The sequence below is a fragment of the Falco peregrinus genome, chromosome 4 (assembly GCF_023634155.1).
Source record: "Falco peregrinus isolate bFalPer1 chromosome 4, bFalPer1.pri, whole genome shotgun sequence".
Classification (NCBI taxonomy): domain Eukaryota; kingdom Metazoa; phylum Chordata; class Aves; order Falconiformes; family Falconidae; genus Falco; species Falco peregrinus.
The window spans coordinates 121123603-121146757 of record NC_073724.1 but is presented as its reverse complement, the minus strand read 5'-3'; the positions used below and the strand labels follow the sequence as shown (position 1 = coordinate 121146757).

At 39.0% G+C, this 23155-nt stretch overlaps 1 protein-coding gene across 3 annotated transcripts in view; it reads left to right on the top strand.

Moving 5' to 3' along the window:
- The window catches only part of FCHSD2 (FCH and double SH3 domains 2), a 163504-nt gene that overhangs the window by 34358 nt on the left and 105991 nt on the right, over positions 1-23155 (top strand). For all 3 annotated transcript variants that reach the window (XM_055801933.1, XM_055801934.1, XM_013305168.3), the window contains exon 3: positions 1605-1650. In XM_055801933.1, coding sequence (XP_055657908.1) covers positions 1605-1650 — 46 coding nt within the window. The remainder of the gene's footprint in view (positions 1-1604; positions 1651-23155) is intronic.

Genomic DNA, 23155 nt, shown 5'->3' with positions numbered 1-23155 from the left:
TCCATATCTAGGTTTTGTGTAAACTGAGTATCCTTAACACTTCGCTCTGATGTTATGTTTTCAAATAAGATTAGCTTTAGAACTGGAAAATAACTGCCTTTGCCTAAAGTCTTCCCAGATCTATGTTGCAGAGAGACGCTTGTTTTCTTTTACCTTTCCAGTATTGATAAAGCGTTTCAGTTATTCCTAGTAGTTATTTCTGCAGTTATTTATACTTTCAAAAGAAAAATAAGTTCTTCTAGAAGGAAACTGTGGTTTTTAGATGTTTACTAAACTGCTGCAATATTGGACTTTGAAGAAGGAGAGCCGAAAATAAATTGCTTTGTAATATTAGATGAAATACCTTGAATGCTTTACAAAGTAGATTCATTTACAAGCATCTCAGACAGCTTTACCTATTCACAGAATTGTTTCATATCGCACGGTCATGCAGCCCTGTGCATCCACCTGAGCTACACGAGGGGGATTTAAGAAGATGGGATGTGATTATTGGAGTTGGAATATGGCCAGATCTTCAGGGCTATCATTAATCTGGAAAGAATTTTAAGCAATTGTGATGCATTTAGACTTTTGTTTTACATCTCATTGGGGCAACCGAGCCCGTAATACCCTATCAGCATGTGGATACTCTTCATGGGTGAAATGGAGTAGACAGGAGTAGAAAAAGCCTGTTCAGAGCTCCTTTTGTTTGTTTTTATTGAGTTAACCTTATTATAGGATGTTCCTGAGGATTTTTTTATTAACATGTCACCATAATTATTGTGTAACTAATTTAAATAGAATTAGATTTTCTTTTGCTGATGGCGTAGCCTTAAGCTTTGTGGTTTTTAGTACATCTTGAAGAAAATGACTCTGCTTTGACTGTTCAAAGGCCAGACAGAATAGCTTAAGCTATTGAAGCAGGAGCTTTGACACATCTAGGTATTTGAACCTTCTTCCTGTTACAACGGTGCTAGTGTTGAAACCCTCTATTTGATAATAGGTTGAGATGGTTCATCGTGAGCCTGTACATGCGAGTACAGCCCTGATGTTAGTGTGGAATGACGTGCTATGATTGGCATGGAGTTCAGTGGGTCTAATGTGATAGAGCTGCATTAATGGGTAAATCAGGATATTGCTGTGGGGCAGCATGGGTTTAAAGAGAGGCTGTTAGTCTTCTGACTGCAACTAAATCAGGTGTGTTCAGTTGCTGTTGAGGAAACTGGACTTTTTCATTATTATTTTGGGGAGAAAAAAAGAACAGAAAAAAATAAGTAAGTCCGCCTAGATGCATAAAGCCGAATTCTGTTCTGTGCTACCAAATTCTTCCCTGGGCTATACCAGTGGAAAGCTGATGAGCCTTTAATGAAGTAAACTGTGTTTACACTGGTAGTCCTGGGAACTGAATTTGTCCAATAAAACTTGGAAATTTGAACATCACATATGTGAAGTCCACATGTGCTAGTTGCTAGGCTACTGATACACAGTTGTCAAACAAGTTTGCTTTTTTTGTTGCTCATTTAACTATAAAGACTGTGTAGCAGAAAATACTTTAAAGTAAATTATTGAATTTATAGTGCTTTGCTGTATGTATTAACAGATTATGTTTTTTCCCCCTCTTTCAGAGCATTCAGTCAGAAAAGAGCTTCAATTGAGAAAGAATATGCACAGGTAGGTTCTGGAATAATTTTATTGTCTATGGCATTGTTCTCTTGATATAATTTACTCATTAGCAAATTGTCCACAGTGTGGTTTTTTTGTTTATCCTTTCCATAAGTTACTTACTATGAAAGTATCTGTTGAAGTTCTGAATCGGGCAGCTTTTGGCCTATGCAGGACTTGGGCCCATTCTGTGCTTTCATGGACATTTTGACTTGAGGAAGTTCTTGAGTGCAGAAGACATTTTTAACGTTTTTTTCCAAATTGTTATAAAGTCAATCAACTCTTTGAGAGTTTCTCAGAAGTTAGTGTGAAACCTGTGTAAAAAGTAAAATCAGGTCAATTAGAGGGAGAGGAAATGTTTTCTGACATACTCAGTCCAAAATAAATCTGCGTTCACATTCTTCAGTGAGAGCAGCTTCCTATTCATGTGAAATAAAAGCAGCCAGATTTGGCCTCCTGCTTGTGATAGGAAGTGGAATGAATTTTGATTTGTTTGTGAGAAAGGAGGGAGGATTGATTTTTCTCCCTTGTTCCAAAATTAGAAAGCATCTAATAAGGGGCAGCTGCCTGCAAAATTTACAGTAAAGGCTCTTGGCGCTTAAGTTCAAGTACAACAGATTCAAAATAATAAATTTATTTTAAAATAGATTAAAGGCGGAATAAAATATAAGTAAGGGAGCTTGTGGAGCTCAGTATATGGTAAAATACAACTGGAGATGTGCCTGACGTTACAATTGTTGATGTTGGGGCAGTGACAGCAGTGAAATGTGAAAACACAAGCTGTCGCTAGGATGTTTCCAAATGTAGTTTGTAGGCTGTTGTGTTAAGCATCCTTTTAGTCATCAGTGCTGCATCCCCACAAGTATATACAGAACAAACGTTTTCTGTGGGCCAGACTTTACTGTCAGTTTATGAAAGAGGATTTCTGTATCTGCGATGTGAACATTTTCTAGTCCTAGATTTCCTGTGTGTTGTCTCAAGCCCAAAACTCAGTAGAAAACACTTTGCAAATCAAATGAAATTTGTGCTGAATTTAATCCAAAGGCTCACAGTAGTGCTATAAGGGCCTGCAGTTACTGGTGCTCCAATTCTTTCATTGTACATGAATTTACATTAGCATACATTGATTATGTTGGCAGTTGCACTGAATTTGATTAAATATATCAGGTTTTCAGTGACAGAATCAATATAAGCCTCATGAAACTTTGATTAAAAGTATGTATTTAGTGACTTTTGTAATGACACTGTAGAGAATTTAAGATCAGTTCTTAAAAACATTTATCCCTTCTACACTGGGAATGTTTTTTATATGCAGAGACACTTACAGCGGTCGCCGCATTTAAGGAATAGTCTTGCTAAGTTGGAAAAATAATTACATTCTCAGTTTCGGAAGGCTCCGTCTTAACAACGGAGGCTTTCAGATACTTGCATTTGAAAAACCCAACTTTCCAGCCATACAGCTGCATCGTTTGAGATTCACTGAATGGCTGCTTATATGAATGAAGTCTTGTGGGATCGCTTCCTTGGTTTGCTGATAAGTGTACAGTTCAGGAACAATGCTGGATGTTTCTTCTTGGGCCTGTAAAAGGATTTCTGTTTTTGAGATGGTAATAAAATTTCACATAAAGCCTTTTGCTAAGAGACAGTGCAATCAAAATAAATGTGAAGTTGTATTCACCAACAGTGGGATATTCCTTTTAAACCAGTTATAAAGGGAACTGGAAATTCTCAGTAGTTAGTTTCTGAAGCAAGATTTCTAAATCTCTTCACAGATTCTGTCCAAATGCCTTTTGTCACCTTAGGGAACTCAAAATATTCTAACTTAGGACTTTTTTGGCAAGTTTTAAAAAAAAAAAAAAGTAAGGGTGGACAGTGAAAATAAGTTTCCCAGAAATGAATACTTTGTTGGTTTTAAAAAATTGTCCGCTGATGCAGTGCACTTGGGTGCCAAGTTTCTATACACAGAGTGCTTTTGTTTGGAGAAGGAGAACCTGCACAAACGCTAGTGAAATACCATGGTTCAGTGTTTATAATTTATCCCTAATTACATGGTAAGTGGCTTGAATGTATGTGATGAATTACAGGATCCATATGTAAATTGCCCTATGTCTTATTTTATCAAGGGAGTTGTTTTAATGAGTCTTTTCACCCTATTGTACCTGTTGCTGTCAAAGTTTTTTGGGGGCTGTTTTTTTGCTTATTGTTTGCCTCCAGCAGGTTCTTTACCAGCTTTTCTAGGCTGTGCCGTGGTATAAATGGGAGAAGTATCTGATGTATCAGCCCTGGTACTGCAGTTCTGCAGTCCTTTCTAGATCTGTTGTGGAGATGCACTGGGCTGTTTCACTTGTATTTTCAGTACAGCATTATTTAATATACGCTTAGAATTCCCTTAATATTCAGAATTGAGACTGTAGAAAGGCTCTCATTTCCCATTAACAGTATTCCAACTAATAGTATTTATATTGCAATTTTGTATTATTATTAGCTATCACAATGAATAAGGTAGTTGAAATCAGTGGCTTAGAACACTCTTACTAGGTGGATTTAGTCAATGTGTGCTTTTGCTGCTATCTAGTAAAAGACTTTTACCTAGCATGTTAATTAGGTAAAATGTTTGTGGGATTTTTTTTCAGATCCTAAGTACATCTCTGCTGAATTTTTTATTATTAATTCACACTTTAAACTCAGCAGCAGTCTTTCACAGTCTGTGTTGTTTGCAGGGAACATGTAGGTGACCTTCCTTGTCATGTTTTGTCATGCTTTGTTTTTGCTCGACATTTAGCTACCATTGTTTCAGAGTAAAAAGTGTCTCTAGGCAGTCAGTGTGGCCTGCCTCTGTGAGGTTGAGAGTAACCCTAAAGAGCCTGAGCTGTGAAACCTGCTGCTCATTTCAGTGCATGCTAATTAGTTGCTGACTGTAGTACCTCAGCTGAAGGCATTGATAACATAGAAAAAAGGTAGGAAAGTCCATTCTGTGAGATGCCCATAAGGAGCTTTAAATTTGAACTAAAGTGCAAGTACAAGTTTCTGTTCAGATTTTTTAAAAAGGTGCTAATTGTTATGATGTTTTTCCCTGTCCATTTTTTTCTGGAAGGCCAATTAACCCTGAAGAGATATGCCTGCTTGGTAAAAATAGCTATGTTATCTGTGATCTGGAGAGAGTGGACAGGTCACTTGGTGTCGATTGCTGTGTCAGTGGCAATGAGAAACATGATACGTTTAAAACATTTTAAAATATGGAGCAAATAAAAGGTAGTATTGTTTCTATCCACACATTCCTCTTGGCAGCTATGAGTGAAGTGCAGCATCTTTTGGTGTTATTTATGACAGTGATCAGGAGAGGAGCCTTAAAATAAGGTAAAATGAATGCCAAAGGGAAAGGAGATAGAGGGGAGAGACGAGCACTAAAGGCAAGAGGAAAGGTGGATGTAAGCAGATAGTATGATTACCTTTACCAGCTTTCCTCACCCCGTGTCCCACCAGACTTGAAAAAACCTTCTTTCAAGATATCAGAAATATGTGAATACCTGTTTTCTAGAAAATTGCAATAGCATTTTTTGTGCATATATAGTATGTGTGTATGTGTATAGCTTATATACAAACACATATAATAAATAAATATAATTTATTTTACATAACTAAATATTTACGGCCTGCAGTGCCCAAATAGTTGCTTGATTCTTTTTTTTTTTTTCCTTACTGTATTGGTTTTCCATTGCTTAAAATCAGAAGATAGGAGCTGACCATTTCTTCTACCATCTTCTGACAGGGATTTGCTTTACTTACGATAAAGTGGCCTTTTTAAAAATTTTTCAGTGGATTAAAATTCAGACGGTTAAAATCAAGTGATTTTCCCCCTGCCTTGTTTTACTAACTTGTGCTGTGGCTTTTGGTTTTTCTTTGCTGTTCTTTACCCTGTAGTCCAATGCTTTGCAAATGTTAATGGATTTATCCTTCTACTCTGAAGACTGGAAAGGTGATACTATTTCCCTAGTGAGAAATTAAGTGAATTCTAGCCAACATAATATGGGTGGCTCTGATGGAACGGGAACTAGATCCCTGGTCTTTTCAATACTTTTATTTTTTTTTAAAAAAACAGAAGTCTTTGGCAATGAATGCAACTTCTGCTTCAGGAATAGAATCGCAATTATTTTTCCTCCTTTGCCTTGTAAAATGTTTTGAGGTTTATAGAGGAGGAGCCCTGTACAAGTATGTACTTGCAAAGTACGTGTGCTGGCATATTAGGAAGAAGTGAGGTGTGCTTCAGTAGATTGCAGACAACTTTATTGAAAATCAAATTGTTGTAGTAAAATTAGAACCTTTCAAGAAAGAAAGGTCAGGTGCTAGGAAAAGTGCTCCTTTTGTGAAAATACATTCCTTTATTGCAATGGTGCAGTATTGACTGTGAAAGCAGGAGGGTGGCAGACACTACGCAGGAGCAGCAATGTCTGTGAGGCTTCGGGACCATGCTAGTGAGTTCTGTAAATGCAGCCGTTTCAGTATCGAACACAAGTTACCTGGATTAATTCAGAAATCCTGCGTGGCAAAACAACTAAAACAACTGCAGTTTGGTAAACACAACCTTACAACAGGTTTGGAATAATAATAAAAAAAATAATTAAAAAAAAAATAATTGGGGTGAAATGAAGTGTTCCCCCTGACTTGGCACCTAGCTAACCCTGGGGCGTCAGTAAAGAAAACTTGAGGTACCTGCCTTGAATCTCCGACAAGCAACTTTCTATTACTTCATGCCCTGTAGTCTGGCCAGAATGTGGGTTTTCTATTTTTTTCAGCCCAAAGGATACAGAAGGTTACTGTAGCCTTACGAAGAGCAGGGAGAGACTGTAGACTCTACGGGTGGGTCCCTGGCTTGGGGACAAACAAGAAGCAGCTGTAGGGTGACCGTCAGCAGCCTGTTTCGTTACCGGATGGACTTGAGGATGATAATTAGGTTTACTGCTGCAGTAAATCTCCTCTAGAGTATTTCTGTAACATTTAAGAGATGTATCTTGGTTTTAGTTTGTCAATGACCTTTGTAATCAAGCAGTAATTTAAAAAATACCTGTGAAATGACCTTTTGGGGTGGAGAAGATGTATTTTTAAGACTTAGGCATACTTCATCTTTTAGGGAATTAAGAGCTTTGACCTCAGTACCCCAGATCACCTGAGGAGGGGTTTAGATGTCAATTAACAGACAGACAGAAACTGGTTTTTTTCTCAGGCTTATAGAAAAGAAAGTTGGGTATTCCATGGTTTCTCTGCAGAGAAACTTCTGCTTGTAGTAAATTAGTAAACTATGCAGAAATTTCCATATTGGGCAGTGAGGTGAATGATTGCTATATCTGGATGTACTTGATTGCAGTTAATTTTGGAAGACAGCAAATTGCTTTGAAATTTGTCTCTGTGTGTATTGTATTTTCAAACTTTCTGAAGGAGACACTGGGGAAAACCCAGTGTAAAGTATTTTTCCATAGAGGAGCTTACTGCATGTCTTGCAGGTGTTAGCTTTATCATTGCTATTTTAAGACAGACAAAAAATTCTTAAAAAGCAGAAATCTTTAAATTTTTGAATTTTGTCCATATAATCCTTCTCTTGAGACTTTCAGTATCTCTACTGTACTGACTGAGATCTTTTTAGAAAGCCTCATCCAGCCCAGCTCATGCTGGCTGCATGAGGTGGCCCCGCAGGGCCGAGATAGTCCATGTGCATTACTCAAAAGTATGTTAATAGGTTTGAGGTGGCTTCCTTCTATTTTATCAGTAGTATTGCACAGCATTTTATTAATCTTGCAGTGTTTTCTTAACTGAATCTGAAGACCACATTTTTGCCCACCGGTGCTGGGGAATGTTTTCCTCCCAGCCAGAGCTGTGGCCTCACTGTCAAAGCCTGGAGGGACACTTTCTGCATGGGCTTTATCCAGCTTCAGTGCTTTCCCATAGTGGCTGTGTGAATATGGCACCTCTTTGGCCTAGGAGAGTCCAGTTTTTACCTGTCTGTACAGGAACACCTACTGAAATCCAAGGTCCAAATTGAATTTTCTGCCTTGCCAGTTGTAGGAATTTCTGTAGGAAAAGTCAGCGGACCCGCTGAAGCTTCACCTGACTTTTTTTTGGATGTTACTCCCTTAAGCCTTGTTGGCACAGCTACTTGGGGGAGGGGGGAAAGTCAGATTCAAGAAACCTGTGGATCCAAATGCAAAAGTGCCGGAGCTGTTCAGGTCAATTCCTGCACAGTGATATTCCCTCATGTGTACTTTGGGGCTGTGAGGCTTCTGTGTTTCTCCCGCTTTGGAATCGTGCTCTGTTGATACGATCTGTGATAGAAAACCGTGTCAGGCAGGTTTGCTTCTAAACATACTGTGCTGCTTTCTGTAGATTTCTTCCTGCTTTGTGAATAAAAATATAAAAACCTGAGCAGGTTTCTGGGAGGAAAAAACAAGTGGAAAAAAAGTATGTTCCTAACCCCAGAAACCAGGAAGGATGTAGACCTTCACAAGCAGTTGATGCTTTCTGGGCGATGTTGTCATTGGTTGACACCCATGTCACCACGGGGCACTTGAAGCACAGGGCAACCGGTGGGAGTTCTCACTTTCCACCTTCCAGCTCCAGCTGTCCTGCCTGTGGACATCTCTTACTCCTGAAGCACATGGCTTGATGCAAGCCTGAAGAACTGTATGAGAACGCATTTTGTTTCAACTTCCCTAGTTTACCTAGTGACTCAGAATATTTTGGGGGACTATTTTGTCCTCTTGGTTAGTTACTCCTTTGCTTATTTTTGTTGTGTTTAGTTGATGAAAGCACAGAATACTAAGAGGGCCTTGTGCAGGTGCTTGGAAAACTCAGCTGAACATGGCTTAGATCAATGATTCTTTTGACTGTTGTGTTTTGAGGTCTTAGTTACTGGTATCTAATGTTGGTTTTAAATTAAAAATTCATTAGATACTTCATGAAAATGTGTTGCATCTACCTTGCCAATGCATAACAGTTTGGCAGTGTTCAAATGCTGACCTATGACTCCATTTGCTATGACACACTGATCTATGAATCACCTGGAAAAAATGGTGGGAAATGTCCGAGTGGTTCTCATGAAAATATTACCTGTTTTATTTTTGCAAAAGGCAGAATCCAGTTGGTCTAAATGTTAATTAAATGGCTGTTTCTTATATGAGAAAGAGCATCTCCATGCACATTTATCTTGTCCTGATATTCCAGCATTTATAAAAATGAACATCAGTGGGTCAACTGTTTTCTCTTTTAAAATGTGAGGTGTATGGGTATGTTGATTAGAAGGTCTTTCCTCATTAATGTCACACATTCTCTGTGGTACTAATATGCTTGTTTATGTTAGAAACATAAGGAAACTGCTGCTTTCCAAATACAGAATATTGATCATGTTTGCTTTTTCAAAGTCCATTTATAAATTTAATCTCTGCACCTGATAGTGGGCCTAGTATTGCTGCTAATGCCAGTTCATTGTCCATCACTCCATTAGCCAACAGAATTTCCCCTCCCCAGTCTGAATTTCTCGGTAGCCTCCATCTCCTCTTTTTCCACTTTGCATATATATTTTTTTTCTTAAAGCCTTGTACACGAATTGTGGCTTTTGTTTATTTATCTAACAAATGAATTTTTCCCAGTCTGTCCAAATTTTTGATTGTTGTTAGTTTTGCTTGTTTTTCTTATTTTGGAGTGATTAATCCCTTTTTAAGAGCTGGACAGAATTGTTGCATATCTTTGTTTGAGACTTTCTCTGCTTACACAACTTAATTGGATTAAAATCATTGATGTATAAGGCATCTCCACCTTCCAGTTTAAGAATTTAATAATCTTTGTCTAAACAAAAGTTAAATAGTTGTCTTGCTGTATGCTTTCATTTTCTGTTTAAAAAATAACCTTATAATTTATAAGAACCATCTCATGTTTTACTTTCTAGAAGTGTCCTGCAATTAGTAATAGCTCCAAAAACATTTTTCTGGAAGGCAGATTTCTAGCAGGAAAAAAGTTTATTTCATATATCTCCTTGGCAAAATAAGTTCTCTTTATTCTATGCCATCATTCAGTTTACGATATTTCTTCTGGATGATCTGTGATGATCCCTAAGAGAGGCTTAGCTTCATTCAGTTAAGGTACAGAACTAAGAAAAACCTGTTTTTCTATCTAGATTATGGGAAGTATGTATTCATCAATGAGTAATCACACTCCATAAGGGTCTTTATCCCTTGCCATTTTCCTGAAAAATCTTATATTTGGTGTGCGTTGTGTGTATGCACATGATTTCAGATGCACCTGGAGCCTGTACTATTTTTGTCTTAAATCTCAGCTTGACAGGCTTTCCAGTTTTCAGGAGAGGATCCATACCCGCTTCCTGGTCACTGCTCGATGTGGAGATCATGCATATTGATGACCTGGTTTGGTCCGTTAAGCTGTGATCCTGCATAATACATCAACAGAACTTACTGGTTCCAGAAAGAAAACACCTGCTTTATACTACCTTTGTATTATATTCTCCTATAGTCAAACACCATTCAAAACACCAGGATATCAATAAGAAGTTGAAGAAAATGAAGTGTAAGACTTGGTAGCTATTCATGCCATTCTTTCCAACAAAGCATGGAGAATCAGTGGCTGTGAATGCTACAAAGACATGATCTGCTCCATTTCATAAATGGTTAAGAACGCTATTGTGAATTTTAGAATAACTTGTAGAGACAAGTTTGGCAAATCAGGTGTTATAATGGGATTATTGATACTATTCTGCACTTGTCACAGTTCAGCCTCTTAGTGCACGTTTCCCTTTTTACTGCAAAACAAGAAGCTCTTTAGAATTCTCTATATTAAATGTCCGTTTAACATTTAATATAATATACTTTGCATGGAACAAAGACTATAGGTCTGTGTGTGACATTCCAAACAATATCATGGGTGACCTCTTTTTATGTAGATCTTGCATTCAGTCGTTCATGTACTTTCTTCTCCAAGAAACACATGTCAGCACTTAAAGCGGGGGGTGAAAAAAGTCAGGTATCTGATTTAAGTCTCGTCTCACTGACTGTTCTGTTCTCTTAGATGAAAAATTAAAATGCTTTGTACTGAAATATTTGTCCATTTAAAATTTTAAAAGGCAGCCTTTTAAAAATGCTAAGCTATCTGCTAGTTTTTATGGAATTCTTTAGGTTAAAATAATATTTCTGTAAGAACAGAGGTGGACTGTCAGCTTCTATTTTCAGTGAAAACATCTAGTTCCTTATAAAGGGGTTGCTAAGCTTAGGATTACGCTATTTCTACAAAGAAAGCCCTTCATAAAGAAACTACATTTTTTGCTGAACTGATGCAAGTAAATTTCTCTTAGCCTGCTTTTAGCCCTTGTTTTTCTTTCCAATTACTGTGCTCGTAAGCATCCACTGCCTGGAATTTTGATACGTGTAAGTGGCTCTACTTTCAGGTGAAAAACTTTATTCTTAAAAAACTGTTCATTTTTTCTTGGTCTTTCAGTTGTAGCGAACCAGGCAGCGTATCTTTTGGTCTGCAGAGTTACCTGCGAGCTGCTTCTGTGGGCATCACTCTTTTCTCTACTGTAGGTTGTGTGTGTTCGTTTCTTCCTGCATCAGCATTGCAGCTTTCTTCTAATATGTTCAATCCAAACGGTCATCCTTCCCAACATCTGCTTTTGTCTTTCCTGTGATTTAAGAGGACCAGGCAAGTCACAGCTCAATACTTTAAAAATAAACAAAATGGAAACTTCGGGCCTCCAAAGTAGTGGCAATACCAGCGCTGAGTCAGAAGTCCATACCAGCAGTATGCTACCTAGTCTTTTCCACCTCTGTCTGGATTCCTTTTTCACATGTCTTGTCCTGAGTGTACAAATGGAAGACTCTTTTGTTTCCTAGCTTTCCATACCAGTATGCCTCATACTCATCACGTGTTCATCTGGAAGTTATTTAATTCTGGATTTATGTCACCCTCCTAACACAAATACTTTGTACCCGTTTCTTCTAAACCTTAGGAATGACTTGGGAGAAGGGAGTGGAATACAAAGAGGTATTAGTAGATGATCTTGATCAGCAGAGTCTAGTTCAGGACACAAAATACTTGAACATTTGCTTTCTTTAAAAGATTGGTGAAAAAAGTTGAGTAACCTGGAGATGCTAAACTGGTAAAATGTAACAGTGAGCCAGCTCAGGGGTCAAAGTGAACATCTCTAGCAAGATGTGACCGTAAGAGCTCTCCCAAAGGAACAAAGAGCTTTTCCACTTGGTGATGTGTCTGCCTGCATCTTTTTCAGTGGCAGCAATGATACTGTTCACAGTTCCTGAGACTTTTTTTCTCAGCGTTAAGAGCAGGTTTCCTTGGGGAGGGGAAGTCTTACCTGAGATTTTTTAGAACAAAAGTCAACCAAGTTGGTACTAACCAACATCTGCTGCAAGATATTTCTGCCTGTGGCAGGGGAGTTGGACAAAAAATGATCTATAAAGGTCCCTTGCAACCCAGACCATTCTGTGATAACTCTGTGATGTTTTAGAACGTGAAAAATTACTACTAAGGCGAGGCATACAGCTTACAGTAAAAGAGCCCATATCCTATTTGTGTTTGGGGTTTTTTGGGGGAAAAAGAAAGATTGTTCCAACCATATTTTAATGGTAGTTTGTTTCATTCTAGTTCTCGTGCACTTCCTTCCCTTGATCAAAAACTAGTTTTTACATCCAAGGGGATGGGTGGCAGGATTGTCCCTGCAGTGTTTCTGGGGAGCAGTTAGAGAGGAGGTGGCTGAAGTGGGGAACAAGGTGTCTGGGTCAGGTATGTAGTAAGAACACTCTTGAGTAAAATTGGAATGGAGAGCAGGTAGTGGTGGAGGGTTAAGCAGTTCACAGACCAGGAGTGAAGGTGGTGTCATTGCCATTAAGTTGTCCCTCATCGAGCCACAGTCATGGCTGCCTCTTCCTTTCCTGAGGCCTTTGCTCAATAATGGAACTCTGTTTCTACTGTTAATTGTAGAATCAGGATAATTTTGGGTGGAAGAGATTCCTGCATGTCATCTGGTCCAACCTGCTGGTCAAAGCTGGGTTGACTTTAAAGTTCAGTGAGGTTTGTGAGGCCTTCATCCTTTTTAACTTTACAAAATGGTGAAGCATGGAGATGCCCAAACCTCTGTGGGGCTGTTCCAGCATTCAGCAGCCTCATGAGAAAGGTGTCTTCATTCTCACAGCTGTTTGATAGTGCCGGCCTACTTGAGCCACCTCTTTGGCCATTTACCACCCTCCTTTTTCACAGTCCTCTGGCAATGGCTGTACCTGCCTTTCCATGCTTTATTCAGTTTGTGCCCTTGCTCTTGCCTTTTGGGCTGGTATCATTTCCCCAGGGGTGGGAAATGCATCCTGGTTTGCAAACCACACTGGAGATTTCTGTGCAGAGATCTACAAGCTGTCAATGTGCCTGTGGATGCTCTAGGTGTATCTTGTATGGTTTGGTGGGTTTTGGTGGATTTTTTTAAATCCCCAAAGTTTCTAGGTAAGAAGGCAAATATTTGGCGGACAAGCATCACCTATCAACCATTCCTCTATTTTCTAGCACGCTGCAAACAAGTAAAAAACCATTTGTCTTTTAACTTTCTTTTGTCGTCTGTTTGTGTTTATGCCCTTTCTCAGTTAGCATTTGTTCTGGAGCCGTCAGTTTAAAAAAAAATTCCTTTGTATTTCAACATAACATTGCTGCTTTACCTAATGAGCATGTTCTCTGTTACAATCAAAAGCCCATAATTTAGGGAAAAACAGCAATCACTGAATTGCCTGAGAATGGTACTCTGGAGAGTGTAATTAAAAAGAAAATGTTTGTTAAAACAAAAAATCCATATAGAAATAAAGGTATGTAGAGTTTCATTCTTTGTTTTATCCTGACGTGCAGCTGGTTAATTCAGCTAATTAATTTTTCTGCAATTCAGAGAGTTTGCTGGTTTTCAAATGTTAGGCAGACAAAAGTAATTCATAAGAGTTGTTACTCTTTCTTCTGCGGGACTTGTTTGATTGTACCTTCTGAGTGGTAACTAGAGCAATTTTGGACTATGACTCCATGTGTTTTATGCAGTGATATTTCTGAGAAGTTATTCTTATTTTTTCGTATTTCTTGGATAATGTTACCTTAATTTTACTGAGAATAAGGTCTCAATTGGTTAAAAAAAAAAAGTTAGCTCACTTAACCTACTGTGCAAAAATTAAAACACATAAACTTGTATGTGCACTGTGAAAAATGCCTGAACATACTTTTCACAGGAGTGGCCTGTCATCCTTGCAGTTCTAGAGCGGTCCCTGACCCTAGTGATCCAGGTTTTACGCTTGACACTTAGTAGTTTATTAGATGAATGTAAGGTAAACTGGGCAGACCACCTTGGCTACTAAAGCTGTTTGTCTTAGACAGAGGATTACTTTAAAGGGTACAGTAGATGCGTTCTTAACTATTTTTAAAAACTATACTCCTTTCTTCCTCTTTGCAACCTTGGAAGTTACACTTTCAGACCTGTACAAACCAGAATGTGTTGACAGCTAAAAAACCCCAAAAGACAGAGAGAGAATGTTTAAGTCAAATCTACCATAAATGATTATTCAGTATGAGTCTACGTACACAGTAGTGGACTTGTTCAGTTTCATACAGATAAAAGGCCTTTTATCAGCCGGTCCTGCTTACTCTCCCAAGAAAGAGGAGGGAGAAAGGAAACGTAAGGTTACCCAAGCCAGTGCAAGAGAGGAGTCCAATTGGCATCTGCAAAGTAATAAAAGATGTGCTGCTAATCTAATAAATATGTGCTAGCAGCAAAGAACTCTCTCTGTGTGATCTAGAAAAGTGTGTGTGTGCTGATGTTCATATGGCTTACTGTTACGGTAAATACATAAGTAAATGGCTAGGATGCTTCTTCCACAGGTTACAGAAATAAGTCTTATTCTTCATGTCCACTGCAGGCTCTGGAGCTACAACTGTGCAACTCTCTTACTGACTTGCATGCTTTTTGCTGAAGACACGGCATATTTATAAGCTGTAGATAAGAAACATTCACATCTTCTTATTCTTTACCAGTAATATGCAAGCATTCATTTAACAATAAAAGTGATTTGCACATATTTAAAGGAACTGTTGCAAAACATGACCAAAAGGTAGGTATCACATCAGCTTTTAGATCCTAGGGGCTTATTTCTGATAGTCCTCCAAAAAATGGCTGTTGCCTCAAACATTTCTTGTTATATTTTCAGGTCTGTGTGGCCAGCTCACCTCAGCTGGGTCATTCCTTTACACATTGTTTTAGAAGCAATAAATAACAGTATCTTAAAAGCTTGGTACTCTGGTTTTTTGTCAGTGCAGTGCCAAAGATCTTTGAGATGCCAGTTTAGAAGTGGTTTTTTTAGATGTTGGTTGTTGGGGTTTTTTTATGTAATAAAACCCACTCCAACCCTAGAATAGTGTTTTGTTTTATTTTTAATACAAAGCCAGCATTGATGAGGGAGCATGCTTTCCATCCAGATTCTGGAAAAAATACATGGTCTGGTATACGGTACATATAGATTATATGCTCCACTTGTTTACTGGGTTTGTACTATCATTGAAATAATAATTAAGCAAAAAAACCTGCAGTGTTTTCTAGAGCACTAAGTGAAACTTCAGTGTAAGTCAACAGTTGTTTGCTACTTAGGTGAAAGGTTTTAACCAAATCATGATATTTTGGACAAGTTCAACAAAACTGTTACTTACCTTAGCTGTAAAAAATTGGGATAGACGTAAGCATGTTCTTGAAGTACAATGCTGAACTGAAGCCAATATGGGGAAGTAATCTGTGTTATGACATCCATTCTAATTATATAAAATTCATGTATGTGTATGAATCTCCTAATTGCAAGTATGAAATAGTGAAAACATACTGGGGATTAATCTCTTGAAATGTCAATGAAAGTGGTGTGGTGGTTGTTTTCTTAATCTCTGAAACTGTTTGACTTAATCTTTACTCGGTAGCGTTCATTGGTTTGTATCCTACTAGTTGCAGCACTGTACTTGAGAACAGGATAATAATTTTTCAGCGTTTTCCATGAAAAAGTCTATGCAGTTAAGCTTCATATTGGGAACTTTCCATGTATATTAAAATAAATTAACTCTGTACTTCAGGTATATTGAGCAAACATTTTGAAATACAGTTTGACAGGTAAGTTAGTGACATCATCATCAATAAACATGAATGTCACACATGAAGTATAGAAATCTAGCATAAGTATAGTGCAGGAACAAATCCTTAACATTGATTTGCATTTTGATTTGTATATGTTAAATGTTCCCTTCAGTCACCAAAATTGTTTCAGTGATTGTATAGAATTTTTCCTCCTATCCCTTTTTATTTTTTTTAATATTATTCTGTATTTTCTGCTTGACAGTTATTCTTATGGGTGTTCATTTCACTGGCAATGTGCTTCATACACTGCCATTTGCAGTTCAAATGGTAGTTTGTCATATTTTCAACAAGAATAAAAGCATATTTCATACTAGTTGCAAACAGAAACGAATTGAGTAGGAGGAAGCCTGCAGATTTATAAAAACAAAACAAAACAAAGCTCAGCACTGGTTTTCTTAGCTCTGATTGTGTACAAATGTAGCTCCAAGCTTTTTTCACCTTCACAAACCATAAAGGGGTAATTTAAGAAAAAAACCCCAACAAACAAACAGAAAACAAACAGTAAAGGCTGGTCGCATTTTTTGAGATACAAAATTTGTGAGCTACTAGATTTCCTGGATTTATTTTTGTTCAGGATGCCAAGTACATCTATGTTTGCTTTTTGGTTGTCCATATAGGCTAGCTAGAAATTTTCATTTTTCCTATCGAACTATTTTTCTTCTGTTTATAGTAGTGTCCTGAAAGACATTTTCTGCCTGGTGTTGATTTTCTGGGTTTGTTTTTCCTGATAATTTCTGTTCCCTTCAGGTAGAGCAAAGCATCTGTATGAATGCCCACCAGTATATGTCCCCGGGGGGGGGGCGCGGGATTTGTGTAGTAGGATTAATTTTTTTTTGGTGTGTTCATAAAAGTATTGTCTTCTGGATAAGAATAGTATGCTATCTACTTTTTTTAAAGGAGCTTTCAAATATACAACTATTACAGATGTAACGATGATACAATTTTTAATTTCACTTTTATAAGAATATTTGATGAAAAATGAGGAGGGAAAGCAAACTTTTCAGTTGATGTGCGTGGTTTTAGGCCTTTGGTTTTGAAAACAAGCTGTAAATACGTGCATACTGCTCTTAGACAGAAAAACATAAAGAAGAAAGCTGTAGAAATTAATCCAGGTTGTGGAGGCTGTGACAGAACATGAATGAAACCAGAATAGTGTATAGTCCTGTAAAACTGAACTAAGTCTTCCATAGTGAGTTTCATACATGTAAAAGAAAAGAGTACATAAGCGTTCCTTGTTTGAAAGATCATCATTCACCTGTACTCTTACATCTAAAGTCTGAGATCCTGCCACGTTCTACTTGAGTTTTCTTTGCCACCAAGCTTGCCACCATGACTGACTTGTCAGTTGTTCCTCAAAGTCAGGAACAAAAGGTTTCATGCCAATAGATGGCCAAGGAAAGGTTCTCAAAGGGACATGAGGATCAAAGATCAAAAGTTTCTTTAAACACAGCTTTCCATTTCATTCCATCATGTTGTGTGCTTTTAAATAAAAGACATGGCAGCAGTGTGAAGACCTTTGTTCATCAGCTGCTTAACCCTTGCTCTCTCCTAAAAGGGGTTGTGTGGAGACAGAAACAGCTGAAATCCATCAAAATGTTTATTTCTGATCATTCTGGTAGCCTATAGATAGCGTGTTAGATTTTGTGTCTCCTCCACTTAAAGTGAAATCCCTTTCGCCTAACAACACCAACAGCATCACCAACAGCGAAATTATACAGATTCACAGAATGGTTTGGGTTGGAAGGGACCTTCAAGACCAGCCAGTCCCACCCCCAGGGCCCCCTCCCCGCAGCCCAGGCTGCTCCCAGCCCCGTCCAGCCTGGCCTTGAGCCCTGCCAGGGATGGGGCACCCACAGCTGCTCTGGGCAGCCTGGGCCAGCGCCTCGCCGCCCTCACGGGGAAGGGTTTCTTCCTCATGTCCAACCTAAATCTCCCCTCTCTCAGCTTCAAGCCATTCCCCCCTGTCCCACCACTCCCTGCCCTTGCCCAAAGCCCCTCCCCAGCTTTCCTGTCGGCCCCTCCAGGCACTGGGAGCTGCTCTAAGGTCTCCCCGCAGCCTTCTCCTCCCCAGGCTGCACAGCCCCAGCTCTCCCAGCCTGTCCCCACAGCAGAGGGGCTCCAGCCCTCTGACCAGCTCCGTGGCCTCCGATGGGCCCACTCCGACAGGTCCGTGTCCTTCTGATTTCTGATGCTGAAGACCCCTGAGCTGGATGCAGCACTGGGGGGTGTCTGGTGTGTGTGTCTCAGCAGAGGGGAGTAGAGAGGAAGCATGGAGGCTGACAAGTTAATATTGTACAGATCATCTACAGAAGTTGGCATGGACTGTGTGCTTTGTTGTTCTATTAAATAGTAGATTGAACTAAATCTATTGAAGATTGTGAAGATTTGGGGAATTAGCTGCCTTTTTATTTTTCCTGGCAATTCTTGAAAGTAATATAAAATACAAAATTATTAAATGGAATTGGATAGATCCTACTTGTTTAACTTGCTGTACTACGATGAAATGTGTTTTCAGGTAGCTTACAGAGTTTTAAAAGTGTGTTTTCCCCCCCCTTTTTTTAAATATTTTTTATGGTACTGTAATATCTTTAGATAAGCATTTTTGCTCTGTATCAGCAGTGCAAGACTTCATATAACAACAAAAGTATTTTTGCAGGTGTAAAAATCAGGAGGAACGCAGGTCTATTTTTTGAAGGTGAAACTTACAGCTGCTAGCATATTTGAGGCCTTCATCAGTACTGCAGAATTAATTTCTGGTATTAGTGCTCTTATTTCTGACGTGGTCTATTCATTGCATCACCTTGCATTCACACAGTGTACTCAAGTGAAGCGTTCAATGGTGGAGGAGTGTCGTGCAATTCTGTTCTTGCAGTAGACTCCAGAAAGAAATAAAGAGGTTTGATTGCAAGGGGAAATCATGGTACTTAACTAGCTGTTTTGGTATGTGGAGACTTCTTTGTAAAACCTAAAGCAAAGATGAGCATTTCAGTTCCTTCTCTTCCAGCCTTTTGTTTCTCTTGAGCTGTTTCTTTCTATGACTGATGGCAGTGGAAAAACTGACAAAGCGAAACCATTTCTGATTGCCCATTTGAACATCTGTGAAGGAAGGGACAATAACGGCAACAGCCATTGTGATAGATGAAGCATAAATTTTATGAGCATTTTTTTTATTATTTTTTCAGTAAACCCACAAATTATATCTTTTGTTCCTGTCTCTAAAACTCCAAATGGTGAAAAACGTTTGGATCCGTTGCTATTATCCTTCTGTGGTCAATCTTCTTTCTATTTAGGTTGTCTTCATTAATGCCTCTGCTCCAGGTCATGGTTGAAAATGCAGTTGTTGTGACACGTTTGGCTACCTGCATTTTCAGAAATTCTCCCTATGTGATGTGCATTGACCACTCAGTCATCATAGTTCCGATTTTGGGGTTGTTGTTGATGGTGGATCACTAGAACTGAGCTATGTGAAAACAAGCCTGTCATTCTGTGGGACAGGGTGAGGCACTGGATCTGCTGGGGCTGATGTCTGAGGATGGCATCATGATGCGTAGCATGGCAAGACTTCCTAACTCACCATTTCCATCAGAGGTAGCTGGTGTCCTCGACGTATGGGCCAGATTATGTTCCCGGTATGAGGTGTGGTGGCTGTTGGACAGATTGTGTGTCAAAGAGGGGACACAAAATAGGGGGCAGAGGATCCTGTAGGGCCCTTGTGCTGCGGTCAGGGTGTATTCAGCATACAGGAAAGCCGATGGAGTAAAACTACCTGAAGCAAGATGTCTTGATCAGTAATCAGTAGAAGTATTGCCTAAATACAAGGTAGTAGTTCTGCTTCCTGGCAAGTTGTTCTTCCAGGTGTTTTACTATAGTTGTTACAGCTCACAGCCTTCCACTACTAGTATTATTGCACAACATTGAAAATTTGCCAGCTTCTGGTTTTAGCAGCCGTATGCTGCCTGTCTCTGCTCCAGATGACCTGCTCTTCATGCCTGTTCCCCCTAGTGCTGTTCCACCAACCTTCCAAAGCAACTTAATGCAAAATCCCTGATACCCTTTGTGTTCTGGAGCAGCACAGACGTCACCTCAGGTTCTTTCAAAAGGTGGAAGACGTTAGGACAAGTCTTGAAGAAAACCCCTATGAGAAAATATGGAGAACCTGTAGCCGTGCCAGCAAATTTGGCAGGAAGGCAGTGGGCTTTAGGCTCGTTTGCTGTAGATCTCTGCCTGTGTTCCCACTCTTACCGTGATTTTATTTTAGAGCATTCTTTCAGGATGTACGTCATAGTCCACGTGTCAGCTTTCATCTGGTCTTGATATCCAGCCTGGTCTAAGATGGTTTAGGTTGCCATTTTTTCCCCTTGAAATTTTAAGTGGATTTCTTTCTTACGGTATTATTTCTGAATTAAAAGAGGTTTGTTGTTTGTCTGGAACTCCTGAGATTACAGTACTTTTTGTTGTTGATGTAACCCAGCTTATGTGTTCTTTGAACCTTACTTCTACTAGTTTCATCTGGTGCCCTCAATGTATGGAGAAAGAGGAAACAGTTAATTTCCATCTATTGTCACCATGTTGGTCATGATTTCATAAATCAACATGGCATTATCTTGTCCCTTCAGTTGTCCCATTTCCTAGGAGAACCGGAGAATCCAAGATCTCAGAGTCATTCCTGATACAGCCATTGATCCATGCATTCTTACCATCCTTGTTCTTCTCCGCCTCTTCACTATTTCTTGGAGATGGAGCGGAGGGAAAGACTGTAACAGCACACAGACAGCTGAGATGGTGCCCCATCTATTCCTGCAGTGATAGCAATCTGTTATGTTCTTCCTTCCTGTCTTAACTCCTATCACTGTTGCATTTTTTTATTCTGGATTGTGGGGGGTTTTGACTGTTAATAGTCACTGATGTTTTTCATGCACCTGCCTGTTATAACCCCAGGATCTTGACCCTGTATGGAAAAGGTCCCCCTAGCATACTGTTTTTTTCCCCTCGTTTGCTTCTCTTTACATTTATTGGTATTGAATTTCCTTCCCATTTTATTAGCCTGTGACTCAGTCTCAGTAAAATCCTTTTCCAGTTCTTGATATCAGCCCTTAACTTTACCAGTTATTCAGCGTGGTATCGGCAAATGTCAACCTGTTCGTCCTCACCTGCAGACCGTTCATAAACACACGTAATAGCTGAGTCCCAGCACAAAGTCCTGTCCACTGCTGCAGCTGATGCCATCCCTCTGCTTTGGATCTTGTAAGCAGTTATCAGTTTTACAGTGACCTTCACTCTTTTGCTGTGACTGCTTGGTTTCTTTAAAAGTCTCTGGTGAGAAATCCACGAGAAGAAGGGTTGTTGCTGTGGGTTAGTAAATTGAGCTCTTGACTCTAAAAAAAGGCTGTATCTTACTACTTGCTTTGCAAGTTTGTATGGCTTATCTAAGTTTTTTTTTCTTGGGTTCTTTATTTTTTCCCCGTGTGTCTCAGATGTTAAGAATTTAGGCAAAGAGCTTGTAAGGTAGAAATGTTGAAAACATCCTTCTGAAATACTTTTCAGTTCCTAATATTTGTGTTCTTTCTGGTAAGCCACTGAGCTGAAGTAAGGCTTAACTTCTGAATTAAGATATGAAATGTAGCTAAATTTAAGTCCTAGACTATAGTTAAAAATAGAATACTCTGGTTTACAAAAATTACTTTTCACTAAGTGGTGATACGTTCTTCACTAAAACCGTTTACACTAAGCAAGCTGTAACATTCCACCAACTTCAAGCTTCGCAGGGTTGCATGTAACAGTAATAGAGATTTACTCTTTCAACTGATTTCTGATGGTGTGTTTGACAAAGTTTCTCCCCGATTATTCTTACAGTTTATCCGTGTTCAGGACCGTGAAATGCTTGATGATTCATGGCAGGATTAGGACATGCTGAGGAAGCACTGCTGGAATTTAGACTTGTGAGCACGAGTGTAGCCTGGCTGGCTGATGGTATCAGCATGTGTGTTCAGCACTGTGGGATGCAGGAATAAGCCCTACGTTAATTCTATTGTTTAGGTATATTCAGTGTTTTTTTCTGATATATTGTAATTTTTCTGATATGATTTTTCTGATATTATCTGAAGTTTAAAGTGTTCAGCATGTTTACAAAGAAAAGTATCTTCCAGTGAAATGGGGAGAACATCTGAGCTTGTTCTGCTGTGCATGCATGTCCAACCCAGCTCACGTAGTATTGTCTGTTTTTCCTTTATTTGAAGTTAGGATTGAAAATACAATGCCAGCTCTTCTGAACATACCGCCTATATCGGTTCTCTTTTATTTTGCTCAGACTTCTGGTGTTGAAACTCACTTTGCCTTATCATTTTCGGGCAGAATCCTCAGTTGTCCTCAGGAACCTCTGTGGCTGCTGCACTGAGAAATGTCTGGAGTGAGTTTTTCTGTAGGTAGTTATGTGGGCTGGGTTCTAAATGCTGCTGTACTCAGGTTATCAGAAAGGCCGGTAATCGGTTTGCTGAGGCTAACATACGATTTCACATGTTTAAAACTATGACCAGAGGCTACTGATAGGTTCAGAGATATTTTTTTACCATTTAAAAAAGACAGAGGAAACCCAGCCTCAAAATAAAAAGTACTACTAGCGCATTATTCAGCCAGCCACTTTTATTCTTTCATCATCCAAGAAATGTTTGTACACCCACTTGGTGTGTGTCTCTGTACTAGATGTGTTTCATTAGCCCTCTTTCAGTGCAGGAGATGTAGTTTAAATGAATGATCCTTTTTTTCTTATTTTCTGATAGTAAGTTTCAGTGCAGGAATGGAGAGCCTTACTGAGGTACTCCAGGAGAATGGCCTCGCTGCTGAAGAAAACAGGTTTGTTTGCCAAAGGGTAAACTAAACTAAACAGCTTTTGTACATAATACTCCATTGATTTTAGGCTTTTTCCATCTCAACTTTTTCTATATTTTACCTCTGTGACTTTTTAAAGCAAACTGCATTGCCAGCTGTCTCTACACTCAAAATTATACCAACACCAGTTCTGCAAACAAAATAGAAAACCGGTTTTATATTAAATTCCTTTCATTGCATAAATGGTCAATGGAGCTGGTAACCAAGTTACTAAAGAATCAAAAGCAGAGTAGCTTTTAATTAAATATCATTTGGCAAGGTGCCCAGAAATTTCACTGTTGTGGGAGTGGAGAATGAAAAACAAAATGAAGAACTGCTGCTGCTGCCTTTCAGAATGTCTGGAAGATGTATTTGCTTGTATGTGCAGATACACTACCAAATACTAATGCTAATAAAAATACAAATACACAGAGCAGCTACTGTGTCAGG